This window comes from Mandrillus leucophaeus, unplaced genomic scaffold (assembly GCF_000951045.1).
Source record: "Mandrillus leucophaeus isolate KB7577 unplaced genomic scaffold, Mleu.le_1.0 Scaffold46, whole genome shotgun sequence".
NCBI lineage: Eukaryota > Metazoa > Chordata > Mammalia > Primates > Cercopithecidae > Mandrillus > Mandrillus leucophaeus.
The window spans coordinates 1,267,018-1,281,770 of record NW_012104920.1 but is presented as its reverse complement, the minus strand read 5'-3'; the positions used below and the strand labels follow the sequence as shown (position 1 = coordinate 1,281,770).

General features: G+C 53.2%; 3 protein-coding genes across 6 annotated transcripts in view; all 3 read left to right on the top strand.

Moving 5' to 3' along the window:
- SENP3 (SUMO1/sentrin/SMT3 specific peptidase 3) overlaps window positions 1-3,261 on the top strand; it is an 8,924-nt gene extending 5,663 nt beyond the window's left edge. The window contains exons 7-10 of the mRNA XM_011994567.1: window positions 1,684-1,821; window positions 2,009-2,092; window positions 2,211-2,261; window positions 2,719-3,261. Coding sequence (XP_011849957.1) covers window positions 1,684-1,821; window positions 2,009-2,092; window positions 2,211-2,261; window positions 2,719-2,829 — 384 coding nt within the window. The 3' untranslated portion in view covers window positions 2,830-3,261. The remainder of the gene's footprint in view (window positions 1-1,683; window positions 1,822-2,008; window positions 2,093-2,210; window positions 2,262-2,718) is intronic.
- A 733-nt stretch (window positions 3,262-3,994) lies between these two features.
- EIF4A1 (eukaryotic translation initiation factor 4A1) lies at window positions 3,995-10,671 on the top strand. 3 transcript variants are annotated; one of them, XM_011994566.1, is made up of 11 exons: window positions 3,995-4,159; window positions 5,553-5,601; window positions 5,849-5,981; window positions 6,420-6,559; window positions 8,186-8,354; window positions 8,717-8,826; window positions 9,013-9,156; window positions 9,238-9,375; window positions 9,485-9,574; window positions 9,899-9,916; window positions 10,013-10,671. In XM_011994566.1, the coding sequence occupies exons 1-11, from the start codon at window positions 4,137-4,139 to the stop codon at window positions 10,040-10,042; spliced, it is 1,044 nt and encodes a 347-aa protein (XP_011849956.1). In that variant the 5' UTR covers window positions 3,995-4,136; the 3' UTR covers window positions 10,043-10,671. The 3 variants fall into 3 exon arrangements, with proteins under 3 accessions (XP_011849956.1, XP_011849954.1, XP_011849955.1); XM_011994564.1 differs by having other exon boundaries at window positions 9,837-9,916; XM_011994565.1 differs by having other exon boundaries at window positions 4,027-4,159; window positions 8,186-8,222; window positions 9,837-9,916.
- A 473-nt stretch (window positions 10,672-11,144) lies between these two features.
- CD68 (CD68 molecule) lies at window positions 11,145-13,790 on the top strand. Of its 2 annotated transcripts, none has more exons than XM_011994562.1 (6): window positions 11,145-11,403; window positions 11,488-12,005; window positions 12,143-12,262; window positions 12,386-12,458; window positions 12,571-12,741; window positions 13,055-13,790. In XM_011994562.1, exons 1-6 carry the CDS (start codon window positions 11,355-11,357, stop codon window positions 13,186-13,188), a joined length of 1,065 nt encoding a protein of 354 aa, XP_011849952.1. In that variant the 5' UTR covers window positions 11,145-11,354; the 3' UTR covers window positions 13,189-13,790. The 2 variants fall into 2 exon arrangements, with proteins under 2 accessions (XP_011849952.1, XP_011849953.1); XM_011994563.1 differs by having other exon boundaries at window positions 11,165-11,403; window positions 11,569-12,005.
- The last annotated feature ends 963 nt before the right edge of the window (window positions 13,791-14,753 follow it).

Genomic DNA, 14,753 nt, shown 5'->3' with positions numbered 1-14,753 from the left:
GATCGAGACTATCCTGGCTAACATGGTGAAAGCCCGTCTCTACTAAAAATACAAAAAACTAGCCGGGCGTGGTGGCGGGCGCCTGTAGTCTCAGCTACTTGGGAGGCTGAGGCGGGAGAATGGCATGAACCCGGGAGGCGGAGCTTGCAGTGAGCCGAGATCGCGCCACTGTACTCCAGCCTGGGAGCACAGCGAGACTCCGTCTCAAAAAAAAGAAAAAAAAAGAACGAAAAAAAAAAACCCCGAGAGGAGGAGTTTGGAGACATTCTAGATAACTGAAGGCATGGAGGTTCCCGCAGGATGGCCTCCAGGCCTCTTCTCAGTACCTTGCCCTGTGCATCTTTTCATCTGTACTCTGTACTACCCTTTGTAATAAACTGGTAAATGTGTTTCCATGAGTTCTGTCAGCTGCTCTAGCAAATTAATCAAATTCAGGGAGGGGGTCATGGGAACGCTGATCTAACCAGTTGGTGAGAAGCACAGATAAAAAAAACCTGGGGCTTAGGACTGACATCAGAATTGGGGGCAGCCTTGTGAGACTGAGCCCTAAACCTGTGACACATTATCTCCAGGTAGATAGCGTTGGAATTGAATTGGGGGATACCCAGCTGTGTCCACTGCAAAATTGCTTGCTTGGTCATTGGTGGAGAGAAAGCCCCACACACTTCTTGGTGACCACAGGTTACAGAAGTATTTTGTGTTGTGAGAGTATAGTAGGAAAGATTTGTTTTTTCCTCCACAGGTTGGATGTGGGAAACGAAGAAAAAGATAGAAGTGGAGGATGATGCCTAGGTTTTTGGCCTATGTAACGGGAAAAGTGGAAGAGGAACAGGTTGCGGGAGGAAAGTCAAGAGTTCTGTGGTTTCCCTGCCCTCCCATTCAAAGGCCAGGAAATTTCTACAGCTAGGCAGGACGATTGGCTCTAGCATTCCTTAATTTCAGTCCTCAAATTCAAGAGCTTACACCCTCAGGGATCTTCTTCCACTTCTTCCAGTAGAGGGAAGGGTGGTGACACACAGTGCAAAACGTGTTGGCCTTCTTCATACTGAGTTTGAGTCCCACTTCTGTCATTTCTTTCTTTTATGACCTTGTGCAAGTCACTACTTTCCAAGCTGCAATTTCCTCATCTCTTAGGTTGAATGTGAGAACTTCCTGGTAGGATTGTTATGAGCATTAACTGAGTGTTTACTTTGTGCTGTATGTTGTTCTAAGTGTATTATGGATATTCACTAGTTTAATCCTCATAACAAATGGATGATGAGGTGTAGGTACTACTATTTTCACTCTCTGGCAGATAAGGAAACTGAGGTATAGAAGGTTATTAAGTAGGTTGCCCAGTCATAAGCCAGTAAATGGAGGAGCTGGATTTGAATTCTGGCAAGCTGCAGAATCCTGGGCCTGGGTTCTTAGCTGCTAAGTACTTCTCCCTTTAAAGTGTGAAAAGTGCCTGCCCATTATGGATTCTCAAGTGTTCGTTCTGCTGTCACCTCCATTGTCCGACCTTCCTCCCTTACCCCGAAGAGCCGAAACATGCAGATCCTGAGCTTGCCCACGATCTAGGGCCTGGGTCTTCTGTTCTTTCACTTGGCTCCCTTGCCTGTGTCTCTGTTCCTCTCTAGAACCTTCATGGCAAAAGGCAAGACTTCTGTGTGTTGTACCTGACCTGTGGCACTGTCTCTTTAGGTGGACATCTTCAATAAGGAGCTACTGCTAATCCCCATCCACCTGGAGGTGCATTGGTCCCTCATCTCTGTTGATGTGAGGCGACGCACCATCACCTATTTTGACTCGCAGCGTACCCTAAACCGCCGCTGTCCTAAGGTTTGAGGGGGTAGGAGAGAGATGGGCAAAACGTGGGGAGGTGCAGTGGCAAGGCATTGCAGGAAGAAGGGTGGGCTTTGGGCCTTTGAGGGGCGACCTGGGCGTGATGTCTGCCACCACTACCCACCATACTGTGTTCACTTGGGAGATTCAGGGCATCACTTTCTCTCTTTCCCCACCCACATAGCATATTGCCAAGTATCTGCAGGCAGAGGCGGTAAAGAAAGACCGACTGGATTTCCACCAGGGCTGGAAAGGTTACTTCAAAATGGTGAGTTTCCTGAGGAAGGGGTATAGGGTGTTGGTGGGGATAGTGGTAGAAGGCAGAAATTGAAGCCCTACCCCTGGGAGTCTCCATGTGAAGGGCCTGCTTTTTTTCTCTTCTCTAGAATGTGGCCAGGCAGAATAATGACAGTGACTGTGGTGCTTTTGTGTTGCAGGTAAGCAGATGATGGGGCCACCTCCTCTAGCTCTGAAGTCAGTTGGGTTAAAGGGTTGGGAGGCTGTTCTGTATCCCCTCATTTGGCTCATAGTCAGTTGTGGAGCAGGAAGTAATCTGTTTTAGAACACCAAGACCCTGGCTTCACTGGTCCTCTTCTGGGCTTCTTCATCCCACATTGGGACTGGGTGTCTGGTCTTGGGCCTCTGGCCTTGATAGAGCTCCCTGCTAACCTCCAACTCAGTGTATTTTCTCCATCTAAAACATTCTATCGTGTACCAAGTAGGAACATTAGCTTTAGAGTCAGGCTGTTTTTGAACCCCAGGCTATGGGACCCTGACTCCCTTTGTATGTGAAGTGGGCATGTTCTCTGAAAGATGGAGACACATCTAATATGAAATGTGTAGCACAGGTCCTGACACAGGGGGTTTCTCATGGCCTGCTTTGTTAACACCCAGTATTGCAAGCATCTGGCCCTGTCTCAGCCATTCAGCTTCACCCAGCAGGACATGCCCAAACTTCGTCGGCAGATCTACAAGGAGCTGTGTCACTGCAAACTCACTGTGTGAGCCTCGTACCCCAGACCCCAAGCCCATTAATGGGAAGGGGGACATAGGAGTCCCTTCCCAGGAAACTCCAGTCCCTTTCCCCTCTCGCCTCTTCCCACTCAGTTCCCTTTGGTTTTTCATATTTAAATGTTTCGATTTCTGTATTTTTTTTTTTCTTTGAGAGAATACTTGTTGATTTTTGATGGGCAGGGGGTGGCTACAGAAAAGCCCCTTTCTTCCTCTGTTTGCAGGGGAGTGTGGCCCTGTGGCCTGGGTGAAGCAGTCATCCTCCCCTTTCCCCGTGCAGGGAGCAGGAAATCAGTGCTGGGGGTGGTGGGTGGGCAATAGCATCACTGCCTGCCAGATCTTCAAACTTTTTTATATATATATATATATAAAAAAAAATAAATGCCACGGTCCTGCTCTGGTCAATAAAGGATCCTTTGTTGATACTTAAGTGGTGGTCTTCCTTAAAGGGCCTCAAATTAGTGGATGCTTAGCTCAGACCTTCCAGCCAGGCTCTTGAGACTAAAGGGGTCAGCTTTCCATCCCTGGCTCAGACACTGCCAACACCATGTCTTCACCCAAACAAATCCCCCAGATAGGAGCAGAGGGCAGGAAGGAGGGAAAGTAGGTATGCCTCAAGAATAAGGGCGTCCGAGAGGGAAGCTGGGGAACTGGACACAAGGGACTGGGGAGGGGACCAGCCAGGATTCATGATAGTACCCCAAAGCCCTTTACAGTTTTCTTTCATCCCTCCATCCTCCAGCCAGGGGAATCCTTCTGTCCCTAGGATATCGCTCTTGATTCCTTCATCCTTGGCACACGTCCAGGCGGTGTTGAATCCATCTTTGCTACAGGGGAAAACAAATTAACATTTGAGTCCAGTGGGGACCGGGAGCAGAAGTAAAGGGAAGTGATAACCCCCAGAGCCCGGAAGCCTCTGGAGGCTGAGACCTCGCCCCCCTTGCGTGATAGGGCCTACGGAGCCACATGACCAAGGCACTGTCGCCTCCGCACGTGTGAGAGTTCAGGGCCCCAAGATGGCTGCCAGGCCTCGAGGCCTGACTCCTGTATGTCACTTCCGTACCGGCGAGAAAGGCGGGCCCTCCAGCCAATGAGGCTGCGGGGCGGGCCTTCACCTTGATAGGCGTTCGAGTTATCCAATGGTGGCTGCATGCCACAGCGCCTAGGAACTAACGTCACGCCGAGTTGCTGAGCGCCGGCAGGCGGGGCCGGGGCAGCCAAGCCAATGCGATGGCCGGGGCGGAGTCGGGCGCTCTATAAGTTGTCGATAGGCGGGCACTCCGCCCTAGTTTCTAAGGATCATGTCTGCGAGCCAGGATTCCCGGTAAGAAAGACATTTGCAAGAGATTGTGGCTGCTTACCTTTCCGCCCCCCTTCCGACAGGCCCGCTGGGGGTAGCTGAGGCGCCCAGCAGGGTTGCGGGGGAAACCGAGCCGGGGGGGAGGTCCGACCTGGGGGGGCGAGGGGGAAGATCCACGGCCTACGCGGCCACCAGGGTCGAAGCGGAGGGCAGGGACAGCCCGGCTAGGGTGAGGCTTGCGAAGTTTGTTACGAGCCTCGACCCGAGGCGGTGCCGTGCGCGAAGCCCCGGCGCTGAGTGGCGAGACGGGGTCGCGACCTGGCGTGGGAAAGAAAGGTGGAGGTGGCTGCCACTGTGTGTGGCCCAGAGCCGGCAGGTCCGGTTGTCTCCCTGTGCCAGGGGAGGGACGGCGCGCGGGGTTCCGGAGGATTCTGACGGTACCACTCGCGAGAGGCGGGGGTGCCTGGTCCTCAGATCCAGTCACATCGTCGCGGCTAAAACACGGGTCGGGGAGAAGAAACCGGCCGTTCAGTGTGCTGGTTTTCTTAACGGCCAGGACTGAGCCTAACCCCGAGGAGCGGCCGCGTGAGGCACCAGGAGCCCACCCGGCGCCGGGCGGGCGGGTCCATTTTGCCGCACAAGCCGGGCTATTGGCAAACTGCGGATGGGCAGGTCCACTTTACTTCGGGGGTGAGCGGCCTGAGGTACGGGAGGGCGACGCTACTTCGCGACGGGGGCGGGCGGGATGTGGATTGTTCCATGGAGGGGTGGGAGACGCCGCCGGGTGGTCAAGGGAGCGAGCACATGGTGGCCTGAGGCGTTCCCCTCCCCCAGTCTGCTTCGCTTCTAAGTGTTGTGCAATCTCCCCCTTTGCTAGCTCGGCTTGGGCTCATTGTGCGCGAGGCCGCCACCGCCCGCGGCCTCCCACATCCGGGCAACGCGAAGGGGGGTTCGGCTGGAGGGAGTGGGGGAGGGCGCGGGCGGGATGACGTGGGGGGAAGGGGATGTCCTACCCTCCGATCTGGGAGGTGAAGGGCGGGACTTCCGGCGCGCTGGTGCTGTGGTGGGAGGTGCACGCGCTGGGGCTTTAAGCGGCTGGGTCGGGCCCACGTGGACCTGGCGGCAAGCACCACCTCTGGGCGCCGTGAGCGCAGCGGCACACCTGCCAGCCTGTCTTCAGAAAGGGTCCCCCTTATGTCGGGGGTTGCCTGGCCTGAGCCGCTGCCTGCATGGGGCAAAGGCCTCACGCAGTGTTATAGATACTCCTCCTCTGGGTACCTTTTGGGAAACGGTGGGAGTTGGATCTGGAAGAGTAGGTTGATGGCATCATGCAGGCCACTCCTGACAGAGCCCGGTTGTAAGGATTTCTGAGTGCTTTGGTCTGGCAGGGGACAAAATTTGTGCTTTAAACCAACAGATCCAGAGACAATGGCCCCGATGGGATGGAGCCCGAAGGCGTCATCGAGGTGAGACTGGACAAATGAAATTGTGTCCTCCCCCATTACAACTCTCAGCCTTACAGCTGTATAGAGTTAGAGTGGCCTCTTAGATTGATTTCCCAGCCCATCTAGAAGCAGCTGGTTTCCCTAAAGGGAGGAGGGGTTGTAAGCTTTGAGGCTTTGGTTAGTAGGCGCCAGATCCTGTTCGCTCTGGGACTACAGCTCAGCCTCACCTTTTCCACGACTCAAACTTTAATTTCTTTGCATCCCATAGAGTAACTGGAATGAGATTGTTGACAGCTTTGATGACATGAACCTCTCAGAGTCTCTTCTCCGTGGCATCTACGCCTATGGTTTTGAGAAGCCGTCTGCCATCCAGCAGCGAGCCATTCTACCTTGTATCAAGGGTGAGAACTCTCAGTACCAGAAGACATTCTGGACTGTCCCTGACCTGGGTAGAGTGGCATCTAGCTGTGGCATTCATCTCATATCAGCCAGGGACAAAGCAACTCCTTGTTCATCCCAGCTTGGCTTCTGATCTGTGCCCATGCCTGGTTCATGCCTTGGACACATACGTTTCCTTTAAAGAGGTGGTATTGTAGCCAGCTTACACTTGTCTCTGCAGCCCTAGTTCTAGTCCAGCTTGGTGTGCAACACTAGACGAGTTAATAACTGGTCCTTGTTTCTATCTGGTTCTCATTGTGTAACTGTGTTGACTGGTAAGGTAGTTTGTGAGCCAGGAAATGCTTGGTTCATTCGTTGCTTATTGGTCTCATTCACCTACGACTTGAATATCCTAAAGTGTATACTCTTTACCACATTTAACTCCTAATTTATTTGTTTAGGTTACGATGTGATCGCTCAAGCCCAATCTGGGACTGGGAAAACGGCCACATTTGCCATATCAATTCTGCAGCAGATCGAATTAGATCTAAAAGCCACCCAGGCCTTGGTCCTGGCACCCACTCGAGAATTGGCTCAGCAGGTAAGAGTGGTTTCTGTTCCCTCCTTAAAGGCTGATTTAGGGATGATGGGCATAATCCAAGGACCAGAGAAGTGTTCTCTGATCACCACCTTGGGAGGAAGAGAGATGGGTGCCCTAACGCTCTCGAGACCTGCTGGGTTAATTAGAAGCTATTTCTTACCCAAATGTAACCATCACTTCCTCCACCCATTTCCTGAGTCAAATGGGAAGGCTCTTGGGTGAAGCCTGGCTGGCTGGGCAAGTTTGGTGGCTGTGTTCTGAATAAGCACCATCACCATGGGCTAAGAGACACCTCAGTGGTGGGGGTGCTATTATGGTAGTCAGAGCAGATGGACAGTGGACAGTTTTGTTGTTTGGTTTGTTTTTTGTGTTTTTTTGGGGGGGGAGACAAGAGTCTGTGTCCCTCAGGCTGGAGTGCAGTGGCCAGATCTCAGGTCACTGCAAGCTCCGCCTCCCGGGTTCACTCCATTCTCCCGCCCTCAGCCTCCCAAGTAGCTGGGACTACAGGCGTCTGCCACCACGCCTAGCTAATTTTTTTGTATCTTTTAGTAGAGATGGGGTTTCACCATGTTAGCCAGGATGGTCTCGGTCTCCCGACCTCATGATCCACCCGCCTCAGCCTCCCAAAGTGCTGGGATTACAGGTGTGAGCCACCACGCCCAGCCGGACAGTCCTTTTTTCACCTTGGCTTAATGCCTAGAGCTGTTTCATGCCTGGGGCACACACAATTCTAATGCTGGACTTATTCTGGGTCATGCTGCGACACTCATCTCAACTAGAGTATTGAGGCTCAGAGCATGTTTTTTAAATGTTCTGTGGCAGGTGCAGTGATTATTCTGGGTGTGGATAATGTAAGTTACAGCAGAGCTCCATTCTAAGGCACTTGGCTCTCAGTTTTCTCAGAGTGAACATGGCTCGTAGCTTTTGGTCCTGTGGTAGGAGTACAATAGGACATGGATATGCATCACCTGTTCTATAAAACTGGTTGCTGGCCGGGTGCGGTGGCTCACTTATGTAATCCCAACACTTTGGGAGGCTGAGGCAGGCAGACCACTTGAGATCAGGAGTTGGAGACCAGCCTGGCCAACATAGTGAAACCCCATCTCTACTAGAAATATAAAAACTAGCCGGGCATAGTGGCATGTGCCTGTTATCCCAGCTACTTGGGGGAGGCTCAGGCAGGAGAATTTAACCCAGGAGGCGGAGGCTGCAGTGAGCCGAGATTGTGCCATTGCACTCCAGCCTGGGCGATGAGCAAAGCTCTGTTTCAAAAAAAAAACAAAACAAAACTGGTTGCATGACGAGACATTTGGTCAAATTAGCTTTCAGAAAGTTATGGGTTCTAAATATCTAGAGTAAGAAACTGAATTAATTATCTGAGCGGCCTTACTGTGAATCACTGTACACTCAGGAACCAGACTGAGTTGAAATCCTGTCTTTGCCACCTATTGACAGCACGATCTTAAGTGGATTTTAGCCTCTGCCTGTTTCTCAGCTGAATGTGAGTGTAATAATAGTGCATGCCCCAAAGTTGTTGGTTAGGAATAAATACATGAAAAACATTTAAGAATGGTGCCTGGCACAGCTGTAGCTAATATGTGAGCACCTATCTTTCTCTCTGCTCAGATACAGAAGGTGGTCATGGCACTAGGAGACTACATGGGTGCCTCCTGTCATGCCTGTATTGGGGGCACCAACGTGCGTGCTGAGGTGCAGAAACTGCAGATGGAAGCCCCCCACATAATCGTGGGGACCCCTGGCCGAGTGTTTGATATGCTTAACCGGAGATACCTGTGTGAGTAATTCAGTTCTCCAACCCCTGGGTCACTTCGCTCTTGTGCATGCTTTCCAGTCTTTCAGTGTAAGCCAAAGTCATTCCCACAGATGCTGGTTTCCCTCTGGGGAAGAGCTGCTCTGTGATGGAGCCCATGCGTGTCATCTGAGCCTCTGGCTTCCCTGCCAGTGCAGCCCAGGCAGTGTCCTACTTCCCAGGGCTGTTTTCTGGCTTGGCGGGAACGTCCTGGGCAAAGGATCAGTCTTTGTACTCTGAGAGCAGACTACTCGGCCCCTCTCTGTTTTTTATCAGCAAAGTTGGATGTATCGCTCCTACATTTCCCTGATTATATGCTATATATTGGCTTTTTTTTCCTTCTCTAGCTCCCAAATACATCAAGATGTTTGTACTGGACGAAGCTGACGAAATGTTAAGCCGTGGATTCAAGGACCAGATTTATGACATATTCCAAAAGCTCAACAGCAACACCCAGGTGAGGGCGGCCTTGCTCGAATCGCTAATGATTCTGGAAGGAAAATAGCAAGTGCCAGGGGAACCAAACTCTGGATTCTTGTCCTGAGCCTTTTTATGCATCCACTTCAGTTTTAGGTGTGGCTAGGGAAGGGAGCAGACCTTGGGAAGGATCCACCGCTCTAAGGCTGGCCTTTTTTTCCACTAGGTAGTTTTGCTGTCAGCTACAATGCCTTCTGATGTGCTTGAGGTGACCAAGAAGTTCATGAGGGACCCCATTCGGATTCTTGTCAAGAAGGAAGAGTTGACCCTGGAGGGTATCCGCCAATTCTACATCAACGTGGAACGAGAGGTGGGGCCCAGTGCAGGAGGCGGGCCTGGTAGTGAGTTGTTGGGTATAGCCCCTGACTGATTTTTGTCCCCTCACCTGCAGGAGTGGAAGCTGGACACACTGTGTGACTTGTATGAAACGCTGACCATCACCCAGGCAGTCATCTTCATCAACACCCGGAGGAAGGTGGACTGGCTCACCGAGAAGATGCACGCTCGAGATTTCACTGTCTCTGCCATGGTGTGTTTGCCCGCTGCCAGCCCCTTGTGGGTCTACCGGTCAGAAGTGTCCTACTTGAAGCCAGGGTTCCCGGAACCCATGTGCCTACCTGGTTTGTTTTCTCTTCTAGCATGGAGATATGGACCAAAAGGAACGAGACGTGATCATGAGGGAGTTTCGTTCTGGCTCTAGCAGAGTTTTGATTACCACTGACCTGCTGGTGAGTAGAGGGAATTGACAGGAAAGGCAGAAGGGAGGATCCAAGGTGATTCCTGATCCAAGGTGATTCCCTCTCCAAGGGGACATCCAGTGCCCCTCTCAGGAAAGTAGCAGCTTGGAATAGAATCTGGCATGCCTAAGGCCTTTGGGGAACAGGGATGCTTATTTCCTCCGCCTTCCTTGGCTGCCTACATGGATGCCTAAGTGTCTCTTCGGGATGGTGTTCTCATGCACATGCTGAAGAGTTGTCTTTCTTGATGTAGGCCAGAGGCATTGATGTGCAGCAGGTTTCTTTAGTCATCAACTATGACCTTCCCACCAACAGGGAAAACTATATCCACAGGTAAGAGTAGATCTGGAACACTCCTCCACCGCCTCACGCCTGGCCCTCCCTAGGCTAAAGTTCCTGATGTTCCTCATCCCTTTCCTTGTTTTCCAGAATCGGTCGAGGTGGACGGTTTGGCCGTAAAGGTGTGGCTATTAACATGGTGACAGAAGAAGACAAGAGGACTCTTCGCGACATCGAGACCTTCTATAACACCTCCATTGAGGAAATGCCCCTCAATGTTGCCGACCTCATCTGAGGGGTTGTCCTGCCACCCAGCCCCAGCCAGGGCTCAATCTCGGGGGGCTGAGGAGCAGCAGGAGGGGGGAGGGAAGGGAGCCAAGGGATGGACATCTTGTCATTTTTTTTCTTTGAATAAATGTCACTTTTTGAGGCAAAAAAAGAAGGAACCGTGAACATTTTAGACACCCTTTTCTTTGGGGTAGGCTCTTGCCCCAGGCGCCGGCTCTTCTCCCAAAAAAACACTAATCCATTTCCCTAACCTAGTAACCTCCAGATCCCAGAGGCTCTCCTCACCTCAGCTGAGCTCCTTTGAAAGTGATTCGGGGGACTACGTCACTCAGCCTCATTTGCTGGACCAAATCTGGAGGGAGAACCCCTAAAACCCCTGAGTGAGGTTGCCCAGGGGGTTGTCCCCAGGTGGGGGGAAGCAGGGGAGAGAAAATGGTAGCCATTTTTACATTGTTTTGTATAGTATTTATTGATTCAGGAAACAAACACAAAATTCTGAATAAAATGACTTGGAAACTGCCTGTTTGGGCTTCTCATTTCTTACCTCCCCTTCCCTCTCCCACCTGCTACTGGGTGCATCTCTGCTCCCCCCTTCGCCAGCAGATAGTTACCTTTGGGCTGTGTTGCTTTCTTGTCACCATCTAAGAGTTCCCAGACACTGGAAAGCCACGTTCTCAGCTCTGAGAACGGTGATGCTGACTGGAGTGCTGCCCCTCTGTAAAAGGCTGGGTGTGGATGATCACAAGCCCCTCACGTGCCTCAGCCAAGAGGAAGTACAGGGCTCAGCCCCGAGGTCCAGGGGAAAGGGGAGTGGAGACACTGATTTCCCTACCACTGAGGGAGGGGCCTGGGTCTCAGCTGTTCCCATAGCCACCTGCCACAACTGCCAAGCAAGTTTTGCTGAGTTTGACACATGGATCCCTATGGATCAACTGCCCCAGGACTCCCTTTCATGTACCCATGTGACCCTGTTGACTTTGCCCTGATGAAGCAGGGGCCAACAGTGCCCTACCTTAATTACAAAAACTAATGACTAAGAGAGAGATGGCTAGAGCTGAGGCCCCTGAGTCAGGCTGTGGGTGGGATCATCTCCAGTACAGGAAGTGAGACTTTCATTTCCTCCTTTCCAAGAGAGGGCTGAGGGAGTAGAGCTGAGCAACTGGTGCAGACAGCCTCGCTGGACTCGGGGTGAGGTAGTTCAGCCATGAGGCTGGCTGTGCTTTTCTCGGGGGCCCTGCTGGGGCTACTCGCAGGTAAGGAGAAACGAGGCTGAGGGGAGGGGGCCCCTGGGAGGGAGCCTGCCCCTGGGTGGCTAACCATCTCCTCTCTGCCAAAAGCCCAGGGGACAGGGAATGACTGTCCTCACAAAAAATCGGCCACTCTGCTGCCATCCTTCACGGTGACACCCACGGCTACAGAGAGCACTGGAACAACCAGCCACAGGACTACCAAGAGCCACAAAACCACCACTCACAGGACAACCACCACAGGCGCCACCAGCCACAGACCCACGACTGCCACGCACAACCCCAACACCACCAGCCACAGAAACGCCACGGTTCATCCAACAAGCAACAGCACTGCCACCAGCCAGGGACCCTCAACTGCCACTCACAGGCCTGCCACCACTAGTCATGGAAATGCCACAGTTCATCCAACAAGCAATAGCACTGCCACCAGCCCAGGACTCACCAGTTCTGCCCACCCAGGACCACCTCCGCCCTCTCCGAGTCCTAGCCCGGCCTCCAAGGAGACCATTGGAGACTACATGTGGACCAATGGTTCCCAGCCCTGTGTCCACCTCCAAGCCCAGATTCAGATTCGAGTCATGTACACAACCCAGGGTGGAGGAGAGGTAAAGCTAAAAATGGGTACGAGAGGGGAGGGAGGCAGGACTGGCTATAGGCTCAGAGGGAAGAAGGAAGACAGGACGGGGAATATTGGCTGGCATCGCATGCAATCTTGTGACCTTCTGATCTTTAACTTCCGCAGGCCTGGGGCATCTCTGTACTGAACCCCAACAAAACCAAGGTCCAGGGGAGCTGTGAGGGTGCCCATCCCCACCTGCTTCTCTCATTCCCCTATGGACACCTCAGCTTTGGATTCATGCAGGTATAGCCATGACCTCAGCCTCCCCCCTCACTCAGCCTCCCGGCGCCCCACCCCTCCCAATCCTGCACCCTACCCCTTCCTCTGTGAAGAGGGATGCCACCTGCTTTCCTGTTTGCCCCACAGGACCTCCAGCAGAGGGTTGTCTACCTGAGCTACATGGCGGTGGAGTACAACGTGTCTTTCCCCCACGCAGCACGTAAGTAACCTCCTTCCCTTTCTCATTGCTACCACTAGACACCAGGGTTCCTGAAAGGACTAAGCCGGGGCCAGGGAGGTGGACACGATCTAACCCTTCCTCACTCCTCCAGAGTGGACATTCTCGGCTCAGAATGCATCCCTTCGAGATCTCCAAGCACCCCTGGGCCAGAGCTTCAGTTGCAGCAACTCGAGCATCATTCTTTCACCAGCTGTCCACCTCGACCTGCTCTCCCTGAGGCTCCAGGCTGCTCAGCTGCCCCACACAGGGGTCTTTGGGCAAAGTAAGACCTACCTACTCCTTCCCTCCTAGAATCCTCCCACTGCACTGAAAACCCCTTCCTCAGGCCCATAAGCCACTCATCTCTCTTCTTAACCCCCCAAATCTCCTCCCTCTCCCAGCTTGTCATGGCTATAGGGCAGCTGTCCTCCCATCCTCTACAAGATTCTGCCAGTTTCCCCCTTTGGTCACTGCTGAGTCACTGCGGTGAGCTCCTCACCAATCTCCTACTCCCTAGCATCCCCCCATTCCCTACTCCCACCTTCATCCCAACCACCATGTCACTGTAATACCTACCTGCCCTATCCTTCCGCCAGGTTTCTCCTGCCCCAGTGACCGGTCCATCTTGCTGCCTCTCATCATCGGCCTGGTTCTTCTTGGCCTCCTTGCCCTGGTGCTTATTGCCTTCTGCATCGTCCGGAGACGCCCATCCGCCTACCAGGCCCTCTGAGCATTTGCTTCAAACCCCAGGGCACTGAGGGGGTTGGGGTGTGGTGGGGGGGTCCCTTATTTCCTTGACATGCAACTGTCTCAAAGACAAAGTTATTTTCCTTCCCTTTCTTGAAGAACTAAAATAGAGCCGGGCGCAATGGCTCATGCCTGTAATCCCAGCACTTTGGGAGGCTGAGGCAGGCATCTAGATCACTGGAGGTCAGGAGTTTAAAGACCAGCCTGGCCAACATGGTGAAACCCCATCTCTACTAAAAATGCAAAAAATTAGCCGGGTGTGGTGGCATAATCCCAGCTGGCCTGTAATCCCAGCTCCTTGGGAGGCTGAGGCAGAATTGCCTGAACCCAGGAGGTGGAGGTTGCAGTAAGCCGACATCGTGCCACTGAGCCAAGATCGCGCCACTGCACTCCAGACTGGACGACAGAGCCAGACTGTCTCAAATAAATAAATAAGAGATAATGCAGTTGGGAGGAGGGAGGGGAGAGAGTTTTATTAAATGTGACGAACTGTCCCCCCAAGAGGAGAGTAGCAAAATATATGCGTATCTTTGACTTGGGGTTTTCCTTGTCCTGCCAGGATTAAAAGCCATGAGTTTCTTGTCACATGCCTTTCTGTGCTTTCCATGGCTGGGTCTCAGCGAGCCGGAAACAGCTGCTGAGGAGGGATGAAAATGTCAATGTGTGACGATGCCTCATGGGTTTACCCCCCAAAGCCTGGCACAGCTGGTGTTGGATCTGCCGTGCCTCCCTTCCTTCCTCCTCTTGGGGCCACTGGCTGCTCCAGTACCCCATCGCTGGCAAGCCGGTAGAGCCATTCGCCCCTGCAGCCTTCCTCCTGACCCTCCTACAGTTTCAGATGCAGCAGACAGACAAAGCCAGGAGTGCGAGGCTGTGGAATTTCATTCCCAAAGGCAGCGCCAGTGGCTCCTGAGCAATGAGAATGTCCTGTCCTGTCCACCGTATTTAGGGCCAGCAGAAGAGCCCGATTAAACCCTCGCAGCAAGCACCTGGGATGCTCCTATCCCCCCTGCAAGGGGTTGAATCAAGCAGGAGCAGTAGGTACTCTGACCTCCACTGGCGGCTCCTGGGAACAGCATGCCCCTTACACAGGGCCACCCGCCAAGTCTAACTTCATGCCCCCAGTATCTGAGGTGAGGCGAGTCATTCTCAGGACAGCCAAGGTCCCGATTCTAGAAAGGGCCTCCCAGATGGCCACAGCCTGCACCACAAGTGAGCGCCAGTCCCACCCTTTACAGTAGGCTGTGGCGCAATCCCTGGGAGCCAGGATGAGCAGCACCCCCCAGCCCTACGAGCCCCGGGAGGCTTCCGGCCTCCAAAGCCAGAGACTTCCCCACAAGGGCAGCCCCACCTCTGCCTGCAGACATCCGTGTGACCTTGCAACGGGTGGGCACCGTGGGTTGGCGTCCCGGCGCTGGGTAACGAAGCACAACGCCCCCACCAGGTAGTCCAAGGTGCCCTTTCCCAGCGGAGCTGCAGGGTCCACTCGGCCTCGCCGAAGTCTCTGCCCAGCATGTGGTGCGCCCTCGGGCCAGCGGGGAGCGGGAG